Source organism: Bombus vancouverensis, chromosome 2 (assembly GCF_051014615.1).
Source record: "Bombus vancouverensis nearcticus chromosome 2, iyBomVanc1_principal, whole genome shotgun sequence".
Lineage (NCBI taxonomy): Eukaryota > Metazoa > Arthropoda > Insecta > Hymenoptera > Apidae > Bombus > Bombus vancouverensis.
Window position 1 is genome coordinate 20205788 of NC_134912.1, and position 24076 is coordinate 20229863.

The window sequence follows — 24076 nt, forward strand, 5'->3', positions numbered from 1 at the left end:
CACTCAAGGATCCAACTACGAATGTAGGTAACTCAAAGAAAGTCATTTATGAATCATATGCACAAGATGAATCGGGATTAAATTCTAGCGTGTCAATAGGATCTGGCTATACATCTAACGCTATCGCGAGTGATTTACACGATACACTCAGGGATCCAGCTAAGAGTATAAGTAACTCAAAGAAAGTCATTTATGAATCATATGCACAAGATGAATCGGGATTAAATTCTAGCGTGTCAATCGGATCTGGCTATACATCTAACGCTATCGCGAGTGATTTACACGATACACTCAAGGATCCAACTACGAGTGTAAGTAACTCAAAGAAAGTCATTTATGAATCACATGCACAAGATGAACCGGAACTAAATTCTAGCGTATCAATTGGATCTGGCCATACATCTAACGCTATCGCGAGTAATTTACACGATACACTCAGGGATCCAGCTACGAGTATAAGTAACTCAAACAAAGTTATTTATGAATCATATGCACAAGATGAATCGGGACTAAATTCTAGCGTGTCAATCGGATCTGACTATACATCTAACGCTATCGCGAGTAATTTACACGATACACTCAGGGATCCAGCTACGAGTATAAGTAACTCAAACAAAGTTATTTATGAATCATATGCACAAGATGAATCGGGACTAAATTCTAGCGTGTCAATCGGATCTGACTATACATCTAACGCTATTGCGAGTAATTTACACGATACACTCAGGGATCCAACTACGAGTGTAAGTAACTCAAAGAAAGTCATTTATGAATCATATGCACAAGATGAACCGGAACTAAATTCTAGCGCATCAATCGGATCTGGCTATACATCTAACGCTATCGCGAGTGATTTGTACGATACACTCAGGGATCCAGCTACGAGTGTAAGTAACTCAAAGAAAGTCATTTATGAATCACATGCACAAGATGAACCGGAACTAAATTCTAGCGTGTCAATCGGATCTGGCTATACATCTAACGCTATCGCTAGTGATTTGTACGATACACTCAGGGATCCAGCTACGAGTATAAGTAACTCAAAGAAAGTCATTTATGAATCATATGCACAAGATGAATCGGGACTAAATTCTAGCGTGTCAATCGGATCTGGCTATACATCTAACGCTATCGCGAGTGATTTACACGATACACTCAGGGATCCAGCTACGAGTATAAGTAACTCAAAGAAAATCATTTATGAATCATACGCACAAGATGAATCGGGACTAAATTCTAGCGTGTCAATCGGATCTGGCTATACATCTAACGCTATCGCGAGTGATTTCTACGATACACTCAAGGATCCAACTACGAATGTAGGTAACTCAAAGAAAGTCATTTATGAATCACATGCACAAGATGAACCGGAACTAAATTCTAGCGTATCAATCGGATCTGGCTATACATCTAACGCTATTGCGAGTGATTTACACGATACACTCAGGGATCCAACTACGAATGTAGGTAACTCAAAGAAAGTCATTTATGAATCATATGCACAAGATGAATCGGGACTAAATTCTAGCGTGTCAATCGGATCTGGCTATACATCTAACGCTATCGCGAGTGATTTACACGATACACTCAGGGATCCAGCTACGAGTATAAGTAACTCAAAGAAAATCATTTATGAATCATACGCACAAGATGAATCGGGACTAAATTCTAGCGTGTCAATCGGATCTGACTATACATCTAACGCTATTGCGAGTAATTTACACGATACACTCAGGGATCCAACTACGAGTGTAAGTAACTCAAAGAAAGTCATTTATGAATCATATGCACAAGATGAACCGGAACTAAATTCTAGCGTGTCAATCGGATCTGGCTATACATCTAACGCTATCGCGAGTGATTTGCACGATACACTCAGGGATCCAGCTACGAGTATAAGTAACTCAAAGAAAATCATTTATGAATCATATGCACAAGATGAACCGGAACTAAATTCTAGCGCATCAATCGGATCTGGCTATACATCTAACGCTATCGCGAGTGATTTGTACGATACACTCAGGGATCCAGCTACGAGTGTAAGTAACTCAAAGAAAGTCATTTATGAATCACATGCACAAGATGAACCGGAACTAAATTCTAGCGTATCAATTGGATCTGGCTATACATCTAACGCTATCGCGAGTGATTTGCACGATACACTCAGGGATCCAGCTACGAGTATAAGTAACTCAAAGAAAATCATTTATGAATCATATGCACAAGATGAGCCGGAACTAAATTCTAGCGTATCAATCGGATCTGGTTATACATCTAACGCTATTGCGAGTAATTTACACGATACACTCAGGGATCCAACTACGAGTGTAAGTAACTCAAAGAAAGTCATTTATGAATCACATGCACAAGATGAATCGGAACTAAATTCCAGCGTATCAATTGGATCTGGCTATACATCTAACGCTATTGCGAGTGATTTACACGATACACTCAGGGATCCAACTACGAGTGTAAGTAACTCAAAGAAAGTCATTTATGAATCACATGCACAAGATGAACCGGAACTAAATTCTAGCGTGTCAATCGGATCTGGCTATACATCTAACGCTATCGCTAGTGATTTGTACGATACACTCAGGGATCCAGCTACGAGTATAAGTAACTCAAAGAAAGTCATTTATGAATCATATGCACAAGATGAATCGGGACTAAATTCTAGCGTGTCAATCGGATCTGGCTATACATCTAACGCTATCGCGAGTGATTTGCACGATACACTCAGGGATCCAGCTACGAGTATAAGTAACTCAAAGAAAATCATTTATGAATCATACGCACAAGATGAATCGGGACTAAATTCTAGCGTGTCAATCGGATCTGGCTATACATCTAACGCTATCGCGAGTGATTTCTACGATACACTCAAGGATCCAACTACGAATGTAGGTAACTCAAAGAAAGTCATTTATGAATCACATGCACAAGATGAACCGGAACTAAATTCTAGCGTATCAATCGGATCTGGCTATACATCTAACGCTATTGCGAGTGATTTACACGATACACTCAGGGATCTAACTACGAATGTAGGTAACTCAAAGAAAGTCATTTATGAATCATATGCACAAGATGAATCGGGACTAAATTCTAGCGTGTCAATCGGATCTGGCTATACATCTAACGCTATCGCGAGTGATTTACACGATACACTCAGGGATCCAGCTACGAGTATAAGTAACTCAAAGAAAATCATTTATGAATCATACGCACAAGATGAATCGGGACTAAATTCTAGCGTGTCAATCGGATCTGGCTATACATCTAACGCTATCGCGAGTGATTTCTACGATACACTCAAGGATCCAACTACGAATGTAGGTAACTCAAAGAAAGTCATTTATGAATCACATGCACAAGATGAACCGGAACTAAATTCTAGCGTATCAATCGGATCTGGCTATACATCTAACGCTATTGCGAGTGATTTACACGATACACTCAGGGATCCAACTACGAATGTAGGTAACTCAAAGAAAGTCATTTATGAATCATATGCACAAGATGAATCGGGACTAAATTCTAGCATGTCAATCGGATCTGGCTATACATCTAACGCTATCGCGAGTGATTTACACGATACACTCAAGGATCCAGCTACGAGTATAAGTAACTCAAAGAAAGTCATTTATGAATCATATGCACAAGATGAATCGAGACTAAATTCAAAAGAAAAGACGGACCCTGGTACATCAGCCGGATCTCATTATACGACCAATGCTGTTAAGAGTAATTCACATAATAAATCTAAAAACCCAACTATAAGTGCAAGTGACTCAAAGAAAGTGAGTTATGGGTCAAAAGTAAAGGATAAGTCAAAATTCACTTTGGAAGACGATGCTTACTCTGATATATCAGTAAAATCTTATTTTACATCAGACGCTAATAAATATGATTTACATAGTGAGTACCAGGAACCAACTCTAATCGTAATTGATCCACTGAAGATGACTTACGAATCGAATATACAAGATGAGTCAAAACTCGATTCAAGAGAAAAGACTGACTTTGGAATATCAGGCGAACCTCGCTATGCATTTGGCGCCGATAAGAATGATTTACATAACGAAGACCAGGACTTAACCCAAGTTGTAAATGACCCAAAGAAATTGATATACAAATCAAGTATATATGATGAGACAAAGCCCAAGCTCAAAGAAGATTTAACTAGAAAATTAGATTCGAACGAAGAGGCTGACTCGATTATGTCAACCGAACCTTACAGTGATTTACATAGCGAATCTAATGATTCACCCATAAGCGTTAGTGATGAGTTAGCGAAAGTACTTTATAAATCAAATATAGACAATAAATCGAGCTTTGATTCGAAAAAAGATGCTGACTCTGATTTATCAGAGAAATATTACTCCATATGGAATACTACTAACAGCGGTTTGTATAATAAACCTAAGGACTCAGCTGCAATTTTAAATGATTCGAAGAAAGTTATTCACGAATCAAGTGTAGAAGACAATTCAAAAGAGAATATCGATACTGACATACCGGTCGAATCTTACTTTACATCTAACGTTGAACATGATTTACACAGTCAATACCAGGACCCAGAATTAGTGGTACTTGAGCCACTGAGAATAACTTATGAATCGAAAATGCCAAAACACTCGATACACGATACAAAAGAAGATACTGACTCTGATATATCGAACAAATCTCAGTATACATCTAGTACTATTCACAGTAATTTACGTAACGAATTCAGAGATCCAGCTCAAACTGTTTCTAGGGAAAGTATTGATCGACATAATTTGAAAACTATAGCGAATAGTGAAAATATAGTAGAAAACGAATCTACTCAATTTATAAAAGATGGAAAAACACTTCCAATTTCTGAACTTCCCGATCAGTCTTCGTTATTCACAATTTTTGAAGAAAGACCAGAAGTAAATACGCGTGGAGTAAATGCGCTCTCAAATATCCCAGTGATTGGAAATTCTACAGACGCACATCGTTCTTTCGAAAAGAAAGAAAAAAGCACGAAATCGAACAACCCCTTGTCTCGTGTTTCTGGAACGATATTATCCGGCCGAGACAGCGAAGAAATTCCAGACGCTAAATTCGTAAAGGAACTGCAACCTAGTTTGGAAAAGTTGGCAAAATCATGGGCAGAAATCGTGAATAAAAGCGAATCGTCCAGCCCTGTATCTTCGAAGAAGTTTAAATCGCATTCCGATGAAGCAGAATCTGCGACATCAGTGAAGTTCTCGTCGTATAAGATCTTAGATAAAGTTTTGGAGACCGAAGATGCGAATAACAATTTATGCGATATCCTCAGATCTAGTTCCCTGTTTACACATTTTCAAGATGATGCATGGGATGACGAAGATTCAAGCACGTACGATGTATCGACCGGCGTGCTACCATCAAACGTGGTCAATGTGAAAAGCAAAAGCTATGAATCTGCGAGTATGCTTCAGGTAAGCACAGTTGAAGAAGCTAATACGCTTGATGATTTTCATTATTTGAAATTTCAAAATAAATTTTATGTTATTAGTTAGCTGCGATTTTTCTGTCATTTTGAAACCAATTGTATTTTCCTAACGTTAAATATTTTTTCAAGTTTGAGCAAAATATGATAGAGCTATTGATATGCGCAATTTCTCGTTTCAATTTTATGTTAAAAGTTCTCCTAAGGCGTCGACTACCACTTCGATCGTTAAAATAAGGAAAAGATTGATATATAAAAATCTGAAAATCGTAGTAAGATCAAAATCAAAGTTTCAACCGGAAGACCCATAAATGAACCAGAACATACAGTCAATCACAAAATCTACAATACGTACACTCTTTAAATTAAAAATATTATGGCAAAGACTTTAGCTCCAATAATATTTTTGGCATCAAATTTTATATCAAGTAAACCAAGACAAATATTCCAAAAAATGACATTTCATTAGGGAGTAGAAATATTTTATATTTATAATATAATTATAAGCTAATACATTTTACATTTTCATTTTGCTTCTATAGGAGTCAGATGAAGACAAAGTGGATGTTTATATAGTGAAACAAACTTCTGAAGGGCCCGTAAAAATCGCACACGTAGAAAATATGGAACCTCTCATCGTAACCAGTGACGAGATTTCAAAGAATATTTACGATAGCATAGTTAATATATTCAACAGAAATCGAATCAAAAGTGGCTCGTCGGCTACGTAACAAACGATTCAATTTAGAATATTTGTTATTTCATATGCTTGGTAGTCGTCAGTGAGTTATCATAGTGTTAGTAATTTATTCAACAGACATATATTTCCATCAAAGAATCAGAAATATAAGAAATATGCTTTAAATATTAAGAGATCGATGTCACACGTAAAGTTTGCATTTGTTCTCGTTAACGTTAATTAACGCTGTCATACAATCAATGGAGCATAACAAAGGAAAGTATAGGTACATTTCGTAAGCCATTGAACACTTCTCATTAATTAACTAATTAAAGTATTAAACAATTGAAACATTAAGCAAAATCAATTGTGCTATTATGCAAAACATCGAATTGTAAATACATATATATGTATACATCAATAATAAAAATTACCTTCAATTGTATGAAATTACTATTTAATTCGCCACTACCATCATAATATTTATATTATTATATTATAATAAAAGTACATATAGACGCACATGTACATGTTTTACGCAACTGAGACTCGCTATACGTCTGACAGTGTAAAAAATGGAACAAAATTTCTTTCGGGAAAATTAAACTCGAATGATAAGTGACAGCGTCGTTTCGAAACTGAGAGAGTTTTACAAATTTGACGTGATCTCTAACTTTGCAGATAAAGCTATAAACGTTTCCGTACGCCAATCGATAACGCCTATTTATAAAAGCGAAATTAATACGTTTAATTTCAATTTTGTAGAACTTGTCGTATAAAAGGCAACGTAACGTGTAACGCAATATTCATGTGATAATGTTTCCTTGTCTTTCATACATGATTATCGTCTTGTCAGCAAAATTAATTATTTTCCTTATAAATATTCCAACAAATTATTTCAATAATTTTACACAAATCAAAAGTAATTGTATCACAAATACAATTAGATTGTTTTAATTTCAATGAAATGTTCGACTTGGTAAAACATTTATCCATCTGCTTTCATTGAAATACGTTTTAAACGATCTGCAATATTATTTTTTTCTTTTTCTCTTTTATACCGAAATTACCACCATTTATCATGAGTAACGCGAGTAAATAGCCGTGAAAGAAGGAGGATAGACGATGAAACGATTACAGGGCGGGAAATGTGTAAATGCGAGGTAACAGCGGCCAGTTGTCGTTGCGTATTTCAAAGATGTGTTAGGCGCGAATCAATTTCGGGTCAGCAGTTTCGTGATCAGCAGCTGTGTGCGCTCGTTGCCCGTTTCAATGCGTTCAACGGGATAAACGGGAAAATTACTGTCCGGCATATTTGCATATCTCCGTAAAACCATCGTAGATTTATACTCATATTGATTCAGCAAAGAATATGAACATTTTCTATTAAAATATTAATTTACCTCTCTCTTTCTCCCTCTTCCCCTCTACTCCTTTTTAGACACATATTTATAATTGTCTGTATTCTTTGATTTACATTTTTATATTCTTTTTATTAATAATATTGTACATTTGGATACTCCCTTCACAATTCATATGAATTCACTAGTTTCTTTATTTAGAAAATATTTAAATTAAATCCTTTTAATTCATCGAGATTATTGCCTTTTATGTTTTAAACATAGTACGTGTTTTATTTCGTAAAATAATCAATTTAACATTGTTAAGTTTGTTTTTAATTTTGCGATATCTCATTGCATTGTTTAAAATCGGAATTCATCTTGTTAAAAGTTCCTTCTATAACATAAATTGTGTCGATATACTGCATATTCTCGCAATATTTTTGTATATTTCGTAAAAATATTGTCTTTTCTTCTGAAGGATTAACCGAGAACGTAAATCATACTTTACAGAGAAACGACTATGTACGTACGAGATTTATATCTGGAAGAGAATTTCAAATAACTTAATATCTTCTGCAAGCAGAAGATCGGATCACTGGCCCCATTTTTCTGGGGAAAAATCAACAATAGAACATTTAATGATCCCCGGTGATAAAATTGTTGCTTGTGCGTATTTTGCTCGTATTTAACGTATTGAGGTACAGCTCCAATACCGTACAATATATTTCATAAACAAAACACCGGCTTAATCCGGCGGCGAACTAAAAAAATAATAAACTAATCTTGATTTCAACATTTGGGAAGTGAAAGAAAACGTAGTGAATTTACATTAATTAAAAACAAATATACTGTACAGAGTATACTGTAAAACAAGTATATTGTACAGAGATTGAATCTAAATTAATCTTAAATCGTTTATACGTGTGACATTAATAGAAAACATGTTAAATATAAATCGGGTATTTCTCGAAAATGTTCACAAGAAATAAATAGAACAAAAAGCTGAAACCTTTTACAACGGAAATCCATTTGTCGATCAAGCAAGAGTCTCTCCCGCAACGTTCCTCGAACGATCTCTGTATTCCAACCACGTAGCATCAACCGCTGTCTTGGCGCGAAAGTGTGTCAAAGATGTGCGCTGAATCCAGACAATACAGCCTCGAGAACAATGCCGAGAGGCGTTATTACAGAAACGTCCTTCAAATCGGATGTTAGGCACAAAGATTATCACGACAACGACGAAAGAGAACAAGCCTCGTTCTTCGAAGAAGGCATCCTCTCCCTGCGGTTCCATCAACGTCGCTGTACAGTGTCACGCAGTGCCTTGATCACACCCAGTTTCTACCTGCCATTCTCTTGGCAAATGCCAGTGGATGGTGTAGAATAGAAATTCGAAGATAAAAAGAGAGAGAGAGAGAGTAAGACGAAGTTAAAACAACACAGATATGGCCTCTTTAGAGAAAAGTGGCTCTGCCAGCTGAAGCTTAAAGGGGTCATTGTGGTGAACGCTCAGCTACATTACTGATGAATGATCCGGAAAACGGAAAGGCGAACAGGGTTCCCTTCGCCAGAGGTATGTGTCCGCTCGTGCCATCCAACGAAACTTTCTTTATGACTCTCGAGGCAAGTACAACTTCATCATAGGCTGGGTCGCCTGCGGGGACCACGGCGAAACTTTGCGGTTCGTTGCTCGGCGCATTCGTGGTCGAAGCGTTTAGCGGTGGAATGACTTCTTGCGGACAATAACTGGCTGGTCATTTAACTTTGCTTGTTGTTACGTGCGCGTAGCGTGTTCAATATCGGCAACAGGGAGCTGTTACTTCGAGGTCCGTTCAATTAGCTAACGTTCTTTTCGCAAACCACGTAGACGGCCAGAAAATGTAACGTAGCGTTTCGTGAACATAGAACCAGGCAGAGAGAGTTATTAATTTCGCGCTATTAATCGCCGGCCACGGCCCAGGACGAAGTAATTTTGTTACGTTGCCCTTTAACGGGTATTAGGAAGACAGCTGGTAGCGAAATGCTCCAGTGACGATGCGTCCATTGTAAACAGCCCGGGAAAAATTGGGTTCAACACCGTGTGAAAGTTTAAAGTTTACGCGTCGTAGAAATTTCGAGTTCGATAAATACTGTTATGTGCATTTATGCCCTAATGATTGTAAAAAAATGCATAGCCTGAATATTTGTCGTTTTACAGATTCACAGTTTTCAAATATCTAGACTAAGATTGCGGTAAAGGATTAATTTCCAATCTCGTTATAACTCGACTTGTGTCAAACCTTACGTTCGATTTATGCAAGTCGCCGCCAAATTTCATTCGTCATTCGCGCGCTTACCTCGAAATCTGTGAAGGCTTTGTAAGTTAGGATCAAGCAACCACCGAAGAATAGACAGGTGGCCAGGTTTCTGGTATCCGCCAATGAGGCGACCAAAGGAACAGATCCCATCTGCCAGTCGTGAGACAGCGTTGCTGGGCACAGTAGTAACCAGCAATTCAGAGCCGCCAGATAGCAGAATGTCAATAATCTGGAATCAAAAAGAACGAATGGTTCTCTCTTTAACGATGTCGATATATCTCCTCGAAATCGATGTAAAGGGAAGAACGAAAAAAAAAAATTGAGCAAAGGTGAGAAAAAAAAGTAGCAAAAATGCAACGTTGATATTTCGCGCGAAAAACTGATTTTGCGAGAAATTCGCGAAATAATCGTATTTCGCTACGACGACTCTTGCGTGGCCGCCATGCTACTGGCACGTACGGCTTATTACTATCCGAAAACGTCAATCACGCGTCGCCAGAGTGCTTGGTCGGACGTGTCAACTTTAGGCCTCTCGGGAATGCATTAAATACCACATTTTGCATGGTCCCTTTTTTTTCCTTGCATAAATGCAATTACGAAATTAATGCATATCTTATCTTGCTGAAAGTTTTATAATGGATTAAATTATAGTTTTAAGCGGGGCGAGTGAAAAAGGTGTTTTCACATTTGCGCGATCCAACTCCCTGCAATTAAATTAAAGTACTCCTGCGTAATTGAAAATTTCAAACAGTGATAATTCTTTCGTTAAGGAATTTTTATTTTACACTGCGGCAGAGCTGGGTACGTATGAACTCCATTTATTTGAAAAAAATTTTAGTCAGTGTTCGGTTAGATGAATTTCGACCAGCTGACGCTTATTGCACGAACAAAAATCACAGTTAAATACATTGTTTGCCCTGTGACAGGTTCGTACAAATGAAATTCTACTACTCTCATCGTTGATTTCAATTTTACCGATTTCCTAAAGCAGTTATCAAATTAGCTTTATTATTTCGTTTTATTAGCTACGGATGAACATCAAAAACAGGAAATATGAATTTTATTTCCTAATAGCTTCAGAAAATTTAACCCACTTAACCTATATAAAGAACAGAGCTCTCGTCTCATTAACCAAGTTACGCATACTCTACCTTTAAGCTCTCTGAAACACAGCGCGCAAAGCTGAATCGATTTTAACCAATATTCAAAGCATCCTCGACGCATAAATGCATTAAGTACCCACAGTTCGCAATCTTATCATTCCACTTAAGCGATTACCATCGGTACTTGCTCAATTTAATCGTCCCTTTGTATAACTTTCAACTACAAATCATCTTTTTCCTCTTCTACAGGAAACTTTCGCGTATACGCACAATATATTCGCAAAAGTTTTCTATGATGAATCTTCAAATACTTTCCTGACTCATTGTATAAGACATTGCTGTCGCCAACAACTTTTCCTTCCTCTTTATTTTTCATCTTTTCTTCTCGGAGTAAATTGGTCGACGATACTTCGCGCAAATTCCGAATACTCACAGCTGGTATTGTTCGACTGGCAGCGACGTTGAAGAGGTCGAACTACAACGCCGTTGAAGAGTCTGGCCTCGAATGCTGACGCGGAGCTTCCATTTTCTCCGCTATCAGCATCCACCGATATAATCACCGATATAATGGTCGAGCGTCCCGTCGCAAGCATCTCAGCCATCTTCGAGGAGGATAGCCCCGGTGTATCGTCGCGCCTACGAACGGCTTACTCGGCAAGTCTATTGTTTAGCGTGTACGAGCCAAAGCACGCGATACGCGACAACCACCACGCGTCGCTAAATTATTCCTGCCCGTTCCTACGGTCGTTAATTTTTTCTTTCTTTGATCTTTAATCGCCGTTACTATGCCAAGGTACTATGAAAATCGGTAATGAGTTGTTGTAGAGTATACATATATGAAACGAGGGTCGATGGCCTTCATTTTGAGGTGTGTGTTTGAACTAGACGAAAAGGATTGTACGATGGGACGTTAAAGGGAATCGCTTGAAGAAAGTTTTGAGAGAATGGTTGAAGTAAAAATTATTTTAGCGTAGAATTTTCCGTTTCGAAGGATTTACATTATCAACTAAAAGTTTGAAATCCCTACGTGTTCTATAGGACAGCTTAAAATTTCCCTATGTTAGAATGCTCTTTAATATGCGAAAACAGTTCTCTGATTGATATAGAAAAATGCCCAGTTGATACCATCTAAGTAGATAATTACTGCTTCTTTTCAAATTTTACTTAATATAGTAAAATTATCGGGAAACGAAACACAGAAATGTATAATTTAGAACAACAATTTGTAAGCAACTTCAAAACATAATTTCACTCAACGTAATATCAAGTCTGATTTAGGTTCGGCTAGGTTATTTCTAAAGTGGTGTATGCCGCTGAACATTATTCCGCTCAACATGTCCCCATTTACATACAACATGTTTAGATAATGAGTTTCACGTATGTTACGCTCATTTTCTGTATTTAATAATGTCGCACATTATATTCAGGTAATGTGTACATTATATTTGGGTTTATCACACAGTACATTGTACCTAAGTTCTGAGAAATATGATTATTCGCATTAACGAACAACTCGGGAGACGAGTGAGGAGAGGGGGGGGGGGAAGAAAGAGCAGGAGGAACAGCGAAAGAAAATATAAATATAACGGGTGCTAATTGGCATTGCTCCTTTCCTAGTTATCTGCCCGCGTATCCCGAAAGAGCAGTGTACAACATTTCCCGCTTTCATCACACACGTATGCACGTTGATTCAACAATAGAACGTCGTCGGATTTGTTTTAAAAGAGCCTTACTTTGGATTATTAACTCTCTACAAGCGAGCGTTTCACGTTGTCTTTGTAATGAAATGTACGAAACGTGTCGCATGTCATTTTTGTTAAATGAAATATTTATTAAATTAATTATACCATGCCGTGTTGCAACCGTGCTAATTTAGTGTTAATAATCATAGCGATATCAAGATGTTTCTTTCTTTTTCCGCATTTGCGGCTTGTGTATAAAACGGGAGCAGCGAACAACTTTAAAAGTACACAGTATAGGTTCTTATCGCCAGAAGATATTTCATCAAACTGGAGTTTCATAAGTTTCCCTATTAGTTTTTGATTTTTAGTTACGAAACTTTTAGCTTAACGTCAAATAAGTACATAGGGTTGAAGGTGTTACGCAGGTTGCATTATAAATCTTGTTTCGTTGAAGGCGGAAAATTTATGAGGAGGAAACACGCGTAAAGGAACGTTCTAGAAACATTATTCTTCATTACGAAATGGAACTAAAATTCTATAGAGATTTCAACCTACGGTTCCAACCGTAGATGATAAGTTTAATTCGCAGCTAACAATAACGCTATAATAAAATATTATTTTGTTCCCTGTTTTTACTTTTTACTCTTATACACACTCTATACGATAGACGAACTTAGAACAAAGGAATCGACGCTTTCCATGCTGCAGACAAACGAGAACAATTATCTATCCTTAATCAATTTGATGTTTATGCATGTTGCTTTTCCACAAAAGATGTTGACCAGCCATCCAACTAGAAGTTGCTCTTCGCGTCGGTCAACCGCTGTCTCAAGTCGCTAGGAGTTTTGTAGGTAGATCGGATGCTAGTAGCATTATGTGCACAGAAACAGACGAAGGATATGAGACCACGGTACATGGTACACGGGATATACAGTGTCCTGAACTGCATTGCGGTATACTCGACTTCCCGCCGAGTAAAGATGACCTTCCGACTTGGCTTCCGTCACGGTAAACTGATCCGAACTTGGCCCGCTACAATGGATCTTGTGTTTGCCCTTTCAAGATGGCAGTTTCAGACGCGGAACATCTTGATTTTTAATTGTCTATGTTATAGCTAATACTTTGACTTTGATCTTGCTTCGGTGGCAAGCTACAAGTAAAATACTGCCACACGTTTCCACTTTTATCATTGAAGTTATGTCACTGGTTAATTTAATGGATCACCTATATCCTGCGTCATACGAAATCATGACAGTAATTAAACATAATACATCGTTTCGAAGGTTACAAAGACACAGACATTGTCGATTCAGAATTGTTTGTAATGTTCTGAATTGTCACCGTCGTGAAGGTGCTTTGTACCTTATTGTCTCCCCATTGTCCTTCGCCAGTTTGCGCAGCGATGAATGGGACGTTGACCAACGCCAATTTTTATCTGCTATGACTACATTTTATTAAACTATCTCTTTCATACAGCGTATTTTATCCCTCGCTCGTCTTTACAATTTAGGGCGAGCTTTAAGGATATACAATAAATATTGGTTGTCCTTTTGCTACGTCCGATTAAAGAAGAAACTTCTTGCGGAACGGTATTCTTTATCTGGCGTTAAGTGAACGATGTTGAAACGCAAGACGAGTTCAATCGTTCTCGTTTTCCAGATGAAGATAGATGGATACAGCTGAAATTAACTACGTGAAGTCCGGTGGAGCGGACAGCTCTTTTATAAGATTTACTCCGACGTCGTAGAGGAACTGTTCTTGTCATGGAAGAAATAAACTAGACCGTTGTAATTCTGTTGTTTCGCGGTAAGTTTCGTAATTAAGGAACTTCCATGTAACATTTCAGTATTTCAATCGTTAAGAATTACTCGTTGAAATATCTTTCGCGTCTCATCGATGAAACAAGTGTCTTGAAATTTTAATTATGAATCTTGTATTGCATAAAAGTACTATAAGTATCAAGCCTTTTGCTCGTACTTTTTTCACGTAAAACGTTAAATATTCATCGGTCACCAAGCTAAATTCTCTTATTCGTCTATTTTTTCAAACAATTTTTCTTATTTATACCTAATCATTGTAATCTCACGTTATCGATTTTATAAGCCTGTAGAAAGTAAAATAATTTTACATTCTCCTTCCAAATCAAATAATATTATTTTCATCGACTTGGTAAATATTTCCTTAGACATTAATATACGTCTCTCCATAAAAACCAATAACAATTATACCATCAGCCGCCAATTACGAGAACAATTGTAGCGTTTGGCGTAAATACAAAAAAAACAGAAGATCAATTAACACTTACCCTGATAATTTTCCTATTCCCATTTCCGGATACTAAAAATTAAGCGAACATTCGCAATACGACGTACGTAAGATTACGTAAATGTATCAAACCACGAGGAGCACTAAATTCACCACTTCGAAAGTAATTACAAACTTCTATCTGCAGGATATCTATGTAAATGTCCTTAACAAATGGCACTTCCTTTTCATTAAATCTCTGGCAGTCTTACGTGGACGCCATTTCGTGGTAATATCTGGTATTAAACACGAGTTCCGTCCTAACGCTTTAACATTGCGTCTGTTCTTCAAATATTACGTTCTCGACCTCATGCCAAACCGCACCGCCATATATTACCTACAATAGCGCAGGAGTAGAATACACGTAGAGCAGCGGGACGCGCAAGGATTTAGAAGGAACACAACAACTGTTTACCCTGGTTAAGTTCGCTCCGCGTACCGGTGGAAAAGAATTTTTGGTGCAAACATCGTGCACACCAGAGAAAAATACAGCCAGATTATATTCTCTCTCTTCTTCCAGGGAAGATTAATATTTAAAGGCTCTCCGATATGGAGAACGCTTCGTGCACGATGCTCCTGGATATAAAAGATCTAAAATCTTTATATACCCTGCCAGAACGTTTCCTACCGTCAAAAAATTTTATTTTACATTCGAAATTGCCACGTGTTTCCTTTGTGAAAGCGGATTGAATATAAATTAATTAAATAACACGCGGTATAAGAATGAAACAATCAAGATTTATAATACGAACGAAAATGGTTGCTATTTCCGAGGTATTAAATATTTAGCTCGTACTACGATAATCATGTAACTAGAACTGACCAGTTTTTCAATTATTAATATAAAAAAGATAGTTATCGATTGTATCTTTCACAGATTAAGTCCTGTAAATGAGCTCCAAAATATTATCGTGTAACTATATTTGTGTTTCTATTGTTTTTTTACTTTTACCTTCAATGATTGTATTCCTTTCTTCTTTTCATCGCTAACAACGTATTGTTTCAATTTACTGACATTATTGGCGAAATAATATGAACAGCTCCTGTTGCAAGTATTTTCGGCAGTAACGCGAAAGGATAAATAAATCTTCTGACGAAGCGATTTTTGCATCAAGGGTGCTACAAATCGGAGTCGGAGTAAGTTTGATGATAAATGTGAATCTATCGAACTGAATAAGATTATTATGACATTTTTCGACATCTTATTATACCAATCTAGCATTTTAATGCGATGTTCTTAAAAAATTATCTACGACGATTTGGAGCATTCAAACTCATTTTCCCTTAACTTTGCCTCACTTCATTCGAGTCAGCAATTTTAACTTCGTTTTTTTTTGGTGTTAACCAATGACAAAAAAGTTAGGTAGATGATACATTTACACCGTACATGTAAATGTGTGTGTAAACGTCAGAAGACGTCCAGGTCTCAGTTGAGACAAAAGACTGTTGGTAACTGTTAGAAGAATCTAGAATGGTCTGTTGACAACAAGCGTGCGTGTAAGAAGGATATCGAGGTCTTCAGAGTGCAATATATATGTATAGCTGTTGTGCGTGAATAAAGTAAATTATTTATTTTTCCTTAACAAAAAATTTTTTTTGTTTTATGAACGCCTGAAAGTTTAATTCCGATCTTGTGTGTAGACAATGAAATTGATATTGTCTTATCGATCGACGTATTGCCGAATTTACTTGATAAAGAACGAATAAGATACGTAAGCTTCATAAAGTATATTACTCCTCAGGAAGCGTTTTAATATGGAAGAATTCCATTTAAACATTCTTCTCCAACGATACTATCAAGGAACGTTTCATTTGGCAATTAATATTCCTTGAAATTTCGACATTGACGTAACGTGGTATTGACACAACGAATTGAAGGAAACTGAAAAAAGATTATCGTCCACTAACCACTTAATTAAATCTTACACGTAGGAAATTTTTACAACGGAAAGTTTCGTTCCTCTAGCGGCTTTTCTCTAAAATTCATTCATCAATTTAAATGAATTAAAATAAACTATATTTAAAGAACGAGATGTTCAGAAATAACCTAAGAATTCCTAAATGTACATTGTATATAAAATCTTTAATAGATTTATTTTTAGCATTTCTACATCCCTTTGTGCGTTTGCTGTTTGGAATAATTAAACATTCGTTATCCAAGTCAATTTGATTTTTATGCTCATTATTCGTGTCTGTAAATTTTTTGTACAATAACTACCTTAATGTTAATTCCTATTATATTATATATAATATTATACCATTTTTATTTTATTTTTAGTACTAAGGGGCTAACGTCCTTATTTCGTTTCATGTTTATTAATAAAATGGAAACTGAAGAACGTCAAGGATTCCATGTCTCTTAATTCAATGACCGGCAACAGCATTTCCACCGATCCATTCAAATAAAACGTTTTACTCTCATTTCGCTATTAGCATTCCTTAATCCTCGATACCGTACGCGTAATCTGCGCGCTCACGTGTCACCAGCATGCTAATTAATGTCTCCGGCTGGCAACAAAAAAGCAGAGTCGAGCGAAAGGGTCGCGAAAAACAATGACAATAATGTATTCCACTCGGAGGCAGGCGATCTCTTTTCCGACGTATCATTTTTCTCAGCGCCCAGGCTACACTTTTATTTCGTTGACATGATTAATGGTACCCGGACGGCTTAAGAAACGTACACTCAAGATGCAGGAAGAAAGGCTGACCCGAAACGTCAAAATAATAATTCGGGATATATATCAAGCTGGCCGGCGTGTACCATCACGTGAACGAGCTGGATTTTCTTGGAAACGTGGGGTGACGGACACAATTTTACAATTCCTAACTGACGTGCACGTTTACATGCATTCAGAGAAAGCGGGCTGGCCGTGATTTTTGCGAAAACCTATATACCTGCCGGATATTGCAGCGAACCCACCGCGAATACTCAGGGATTTATAGGCTTTTACTCGTTATTTGGAACGGATGCATATTGTTGCACTCGTTTCGCGCTATGCATGAATCAAACGCGTAGGGAAAACGCCGAACGAACAGTGGCAACGTGCGCTCTTGCAACGCATGAGCGAGGAAATTGATTTATTAAACCTGCAGCTCTTGATTTCTTGCGATAAAAAAGATGTTCAATAAGAGACGAGTGTAAAAGATTTTAGTTTATTAAGAAGGGCTTTTAATCTGCGAAATATAAAGTTGTTGTTTTTTAAAGTATTTATTAATTTAAAGTATTTATTTAAAATATTTAATGAAGTGTTGTATTCTAAAGTATTTATTTTCCGAGTTGATTGAATTAGAATTAATCGATCGATCGTCTGAATCACACATTCGAATAATGGACTTCCTTGAATTTGCGAAATACTTTGTGTTTATATTTCATAAATTTCCTGATCTTTTAGTATAATTCATAGCGTTACAAACCCATAATACGCATAATAGTAATTTTTAGCTCGAAGACGTTATTAAATATCGCATATTTCTTAAACATTCTTTTTTAAATAAATTCGATAAAAACGTCAAAAATTCTTGGGAAAATTGTTTAGCGGCAGAGACGCTTCAAAGCAATCGTAGGTTCTGGAATTAAATGAACCCGTAATTGAAATTTTTATACCTTGGCAGGGGTGTGACTGCACATTAGAGTAAATATTCAACGTGCGATAGTAAAAATAAGGAACAAAGAAAAAGAAATAATCAGACATATACAGGAGACACGCGACACGCGTTCGCAGGATTTAATTTACTTGGAACATGAATTACGGGACCGGTGAAGATTTAATTTGATAAAGTCTATCCTGCCGTAGAGGAAAAAATGAAATTCTTTTGTAATAATTCGAATATCTAGGTTCAATTATATGAACGTACTCGCCGTTCGTGCGTCAATTAGAAAATTCCTTTCAAAGCACTACCGTGTCGTTAAAATATTAAATAAAATTAAAAGTACAGTTTTGTTTAATTTTGAAACTCTGGCCCGTTGACAGAGTTGTATAGCTTTGATTTAACGCGGAAACGTGCGATAAAGTTTTAACGTACACAGTTCAGAATAGGATTGGAAATTGAAATGTAAAACAGATTGTAAATATCTTGGATCGAGTAAGAAAAAAGATCTCTGTTCCACCTTTAGCGGCGAGGGTAAAAGTACGCGAACCTTTTTATATGATTTCTATTCGTACAACGTTGACTAAGCGTGCGCAGATTAAAATTTGAGCCAGTTCCCCGCTCCATTTTTTCCATACGTTGTTTCTCAATTTGAAAAGAAACACACAGAAACGTGGCAATCGTACGAATGATTTTGCTGTATTAAAAATTTAAACGAACCGGTAAAACGAAACTTTCGTAGTTCCACGACGCGTTGAAATTGTTACGATAACTGCAGCTTCCCAGGACGAAATTGTTAATCCACTTTATGCTTCGAGCATTGCACGCGAAGACGAGGCTACTAATTGTAAGAGCTTGGGAAAGTTTCGCCATTAGGACGCGCGATGCGTGATACTGCATACAAACTCAATGTTTGGCTAAAAAAAAAAAAAAACAAACGGAGGGATATGGTCATAACCCGTACACGAGTTTTAATTTTTACTTATCAGTCGCGTTTTATAGTTCCAGGCACACGAGACATTCCTTTTCAAAGAACTCGCAGCTACGAGTCCCGTATGTTTCCTTCCTATCTTTCCATCGTTAAACTCGATTACCATTGAGGGAATAAGAGTACGGTTCCGTGGGAAGCTAGGAAGGCTCTAACAGGTAGCTTTTCGCTGGATTCGTTTGAAATTGGAATACAAATCGGCAAGCAAAGCAGAAAGATATTCCTGACACGTACGCGTATTATGAGCGCGCGCGCTTCGAGTTTTATAGTAGCGAAATTTGAACAATGTGCATAGCTATTCTGCAACGTAATAACCGTACGTTATGCACCGTTATTACGAAGTATTAGCATTCAGCCAGTTGTGTCATTCTTAAGTTTCATATCCCACTTTATGTATTCAACGTCTGGGTAATTCTAGCGAGACTCTGTGACTAACAAATGGAGGAGTAAAGAATATCGGTTGACAAGATATCAGAAATACTTGGCCTGTTAATCGTAAAAGACGAGTCGACCTTTTCATAGAGTAGCACGAGACAAATTTCGACAAATCTTTACCTACGTGTTGAATAAACGACGTCTTGTCTGTTCTATTTTTGTTAAACGTCCTAGTGTTTTTATGAGTCTTGAATCTCATGACTTACTTCATCGTCTAAGCAACTGGTGCAGTTTAGACAACATGTCGAGTTAATCCTTTAATAATGTAACCAGAAGAGACTCGAGCATATCGCTAAATATACGTAGCTCAATAAATTTCATATGATATAATATATATATATGTCGGAGATGAAAGGACACCAGAGCCTCCCCTTTGGAACTTTAGGAAAAATCCTTAAAATTATAATCTAGATTCTTTAGTCAATCCGATTGCATTTGTTCAATATTTGTAATAGTGAGCTTGGGCTCGAGGCGACAACTAGTCGCCGAACGTAGCCGCGGTCACGGGATGAACGCTTTGTCTGGCAGAGGTATGGAGTAATTCTATAGCCCTCCTTAATAGAAATATTTGTAGCGGCACGCGGAAGTAAACATTCCAACGGTCTCTGTCCCGTGGCTCGCCACACGCAGATCCTATTCTTTGGGTATGATGGTTATCAGATGCCGACGCGTCTCCACAGTACATGATCAGCTAGCCCGAGGGTCGTTATAAATATTAAGGTTTAGTTATCTAAAGTCTGTCAAACAGACAAACAGTCTTTGTCCCAACTACGGGAAGATCAATTTTTTCAACGAACGACGCTTCCCCCTAGCAACCTTCCCTCAAGGATGGCTAGCATCCTTTTCTAACCACCAATATGGAAATTGACCAATTAACAGCAACGTCAATTTCCCTCACTTCCCGAATGAAGGCATCTCTCCACGAATCCGATGATTTCGTGCCCTTAGACACACCCTATCATAGTTTTCCTCGACAGCAACTACTTACGTAGCGTTTTGATCAGTGATTTTTTCACGCTCTGACATAGAGTCTAACTTGGACTTTGACGAAACAATCAATTATCCCGTTGACCGCGGATTCGTTACCGAACCTGAATTCGCCGCTATTACTTGCATCCTCTTGTAATAACCACATTTGTACCAATAAATATCGGCTATAACCGCAATGGCAAATTCGAGTGAAGGTTCGTCAAACGCTCAAAGTTCCAACATTAACCCGACATGTATATATCTTTTTCTGGCAACCTTGTATAAGTCATTCATATCATGGAAAGCTTTTAGTCTATGAAATCTATATGTTATTCTGATTATTTTAAAACATTTGACAAACGTATGTCACCGATGAACATCGTGACAATCGACGTGTTAAGAGTGGGATCTGAAACATCCATTACCATGGGACGAGCATGTTACTTTGACTTTGATCACATTAGAGACTTCAATACTAAGTGCTCCCTAACGCCTAGTCTATTTTGGCAGTAGACAAACCTCATGGCCATCAAGATCCTGATCCTAAGTGGAAACATTTGTCAAGTGAACCCCCGTGACAAGTTGATCTTGATGCGAAATAGCCCTCGACACGAGAAGGAGCCTGAAATTGTGGGAATCCCGTCGCTAAATGTATAACCACAGGCATCAACATCCTGGAGATCTCTAAAGTGTTTAAATTTGACTTACCCCGGCTTAGGGATTAAATCGTATGTGTAGGTATTTTACATAGAATTGGATATATCGCGAAGCTAGAGAAATCTTGTGATTCAAGATAAGACAAACGTCAAGAATAACAAAATTCCGATGCAGGTTTCATTTTTGAAGATACGCGAGTTTCACTAGCTTTTGACTGAACAGCAGTAAACACTCGATAGGAGATTATTACGTACGAAAAGATGTCGAAAATTTCGAACAAAATGTCTTCGTTTAAATCACTGTTTTTGAGAAGATCTAAGCTACTAAGCCAATCTTCAACTGAAGTCTATTTTCTTTATTCTCATATTTATAAACATTCTATTTAATGTTGCACAGTTTCATAATTTTTTAAGTTGTTGAAAACCTCTTATTCTATGAAAATCGATATTCAAATTGATATTGGTATTAATTAGATTAATTCGAACAGCAGAATTATCCAACAATATTATATTATCTTTAAAATTCTCTTTTCTGTCTATCTTTGAAAATATATCCAATTCGAAAACTACTTTCCCATTTCAGAAACCATTTCTAAACCGCTAAATGGAAAGCAGTAGGTCGATTTGTCGATGCATGTAAACCGCTTAATCGGAAAAGCGAGTGCGCGAGGTGAGGAAATAAGATGGACGTTGATCGTTTCCGACATTCGTGTAGATCAATCACAGCAGGGGCAATTCGTAAAACCAGGTGTGAAGTGAAAACTTTAATCGACGTTCGCGTGATAAGTTCTGAGCCTCTTTCTCGCTCGTTCTTCCACAGTTCGCACGTAGGAACTTTGATGTTCGACCAATGTACGCCTTTGAATTCATACGAAAGCAATTTCCCGTTGGATCTAGCAGTCTCGACCACGTAGACGATGCAATGATCGATTCCTCGCGTTGTATTTCTAAGCATCCACTCGTGTTCGCGATCTGGTAGTAAGATTAATCACGAGCGGAGTATCACGTGCTTCTTTCAGTCACTTTCAGACACGCGAGCGTTCACAACCGTTTTTCAATGATGAATTAGTCGTGTACACTATCGTCCACAAGTACCTGTACTCTTCCAAATATTATAAAACGGATGGATTTTATATTAACAAATTGTAAAGAATTTATAAACAAATGAAAGAATAAAACATCGATTGAATAATATTGCAAAAGGATGGTCATCTAGCATTGAATTATAAAATTCATTATTGGTTAAGTGGAATTCAGAGTGAGGCGACTTGAAGTAGAATACGAGTGGAACAACGTTGCGTCAGACACATTCTGATCCACACTACCGTGCGTACCTGCTTGAACATTTATAGAAATTTCTTCTACATATACGACATGATTTACCCAACTTATTGCGATCATACGAGATGAATTTTGAAGCAAAATAAAAAATTCACATTGAAATTGCAAATTATTTGCTCATTTCACAAAAGTCACACAATCATTCGTTGCCCACTATTGTTTCTAGATTCCTACGTTTTAAAAGTCTATATAGATTTTACGAACTCTCAGCTACTCGTTAAAAACAAACATGGAACTTGTGTAATGTATTCCTTATCTTAGTTTAAATCTAGCAGAGTATTTGATCCCAATTGTGGCAAGAACTAAAGAATCAGTAGCAAAGAAACGTTCTTCGATCGTTACTTTGTACAAAACATCCACTTTTTGGCCAAATTGCATCGAGCGTCGAAATACTTATGGTTGGTAGTGTACGCTGTTACGATCTTTTTGCCTCGTATTTTATGTCTGCACGATGACGGGACAAGTTTACGTCGAGAAAGAGTTTGCATAAATTTGAACGCGTTTCGTTCGTTCGAAGATTCGTACCGGAGAAAAAACGTTAATGAAATTCTTGCGGGGAGCGAAGGAAGCGTGGAATATTTTCGTTAGTTCGTGCTTCGCGCTACAATGGATACAGAGGGAGACTGTTTCGAAGAAATAATGTGGAAAATTTGCGAGAGATAAACGAAATTTTTCCTCTGTATGCGCTGCAAAGCTCGACCGGATAATCTTGCTCTGTCGGATGAATGGAAATAGATGAATGAAGAAGCTAAGTAGAGCTACAAAGTGTCTCGTATAATAACCGTTTCTTTTATGAGATTTTCTTCGAATCGCGGAAAAGCTGTTCTTGTCGCGGAGGAAATGGACCTCGTCGTATTCGTGGCCCGCTATTTCTCCTTTTCTTTTTTACAGAGAATTTCATAATCGTGGATTTTTGTATGTGTTTATTTGACGTTCAAGTACTTCACAGAAGCTGGATCCGCTTAGCTGGAAAATGTATTTCCAAGTTTCAAATGGAAATGGGCGATTATGAAATTATTGTACAAAAAGAATTCAAAGAAAAAGGATTTCATAAAGTAGCCCCTCTCATAGGGACACGATTTTATTTTGTTATTATTATAGTACTGGAACTTCAATATGCTAATTTAATTCGATGTGCCTTTAGATTTTACATTTATCTAAATTCTCTACACTCCGTTACTATAATACATCTTTTATCTTCCATGCATTATGTCATCTTGCCAGGGA

At 37.2% G+C, this 24076-nt stretch overlaps 1 protein-coding gene across 7 annotated transcripts in view; it reads right to left on the reverse strand.

Moving 5' to 3' along the window:
* LOC117157886 (protein O-mannosyl-transferase TMTC1) overlaps nucleotides 1-24076 on the reverse strand; it is a 278211-nt gene that overhangs the window by 61022 nt on the left and 193113 nt on the right. For all 7 annotated transcript variants that reach the window (XM_076625790.1, XM_076625788.1, XM_076625789.1 and 4 more), the window contains exon 7: nucleotides 9823-10012. In XM_076625790.1, coding sequence (XP_076481905.1) covers nucleotides 9823-10012 — 190 coding nt within the window. The remainder of the gene's footprint in view (nucleotides 1-9822; nucleotides 10013-24076) is intronic.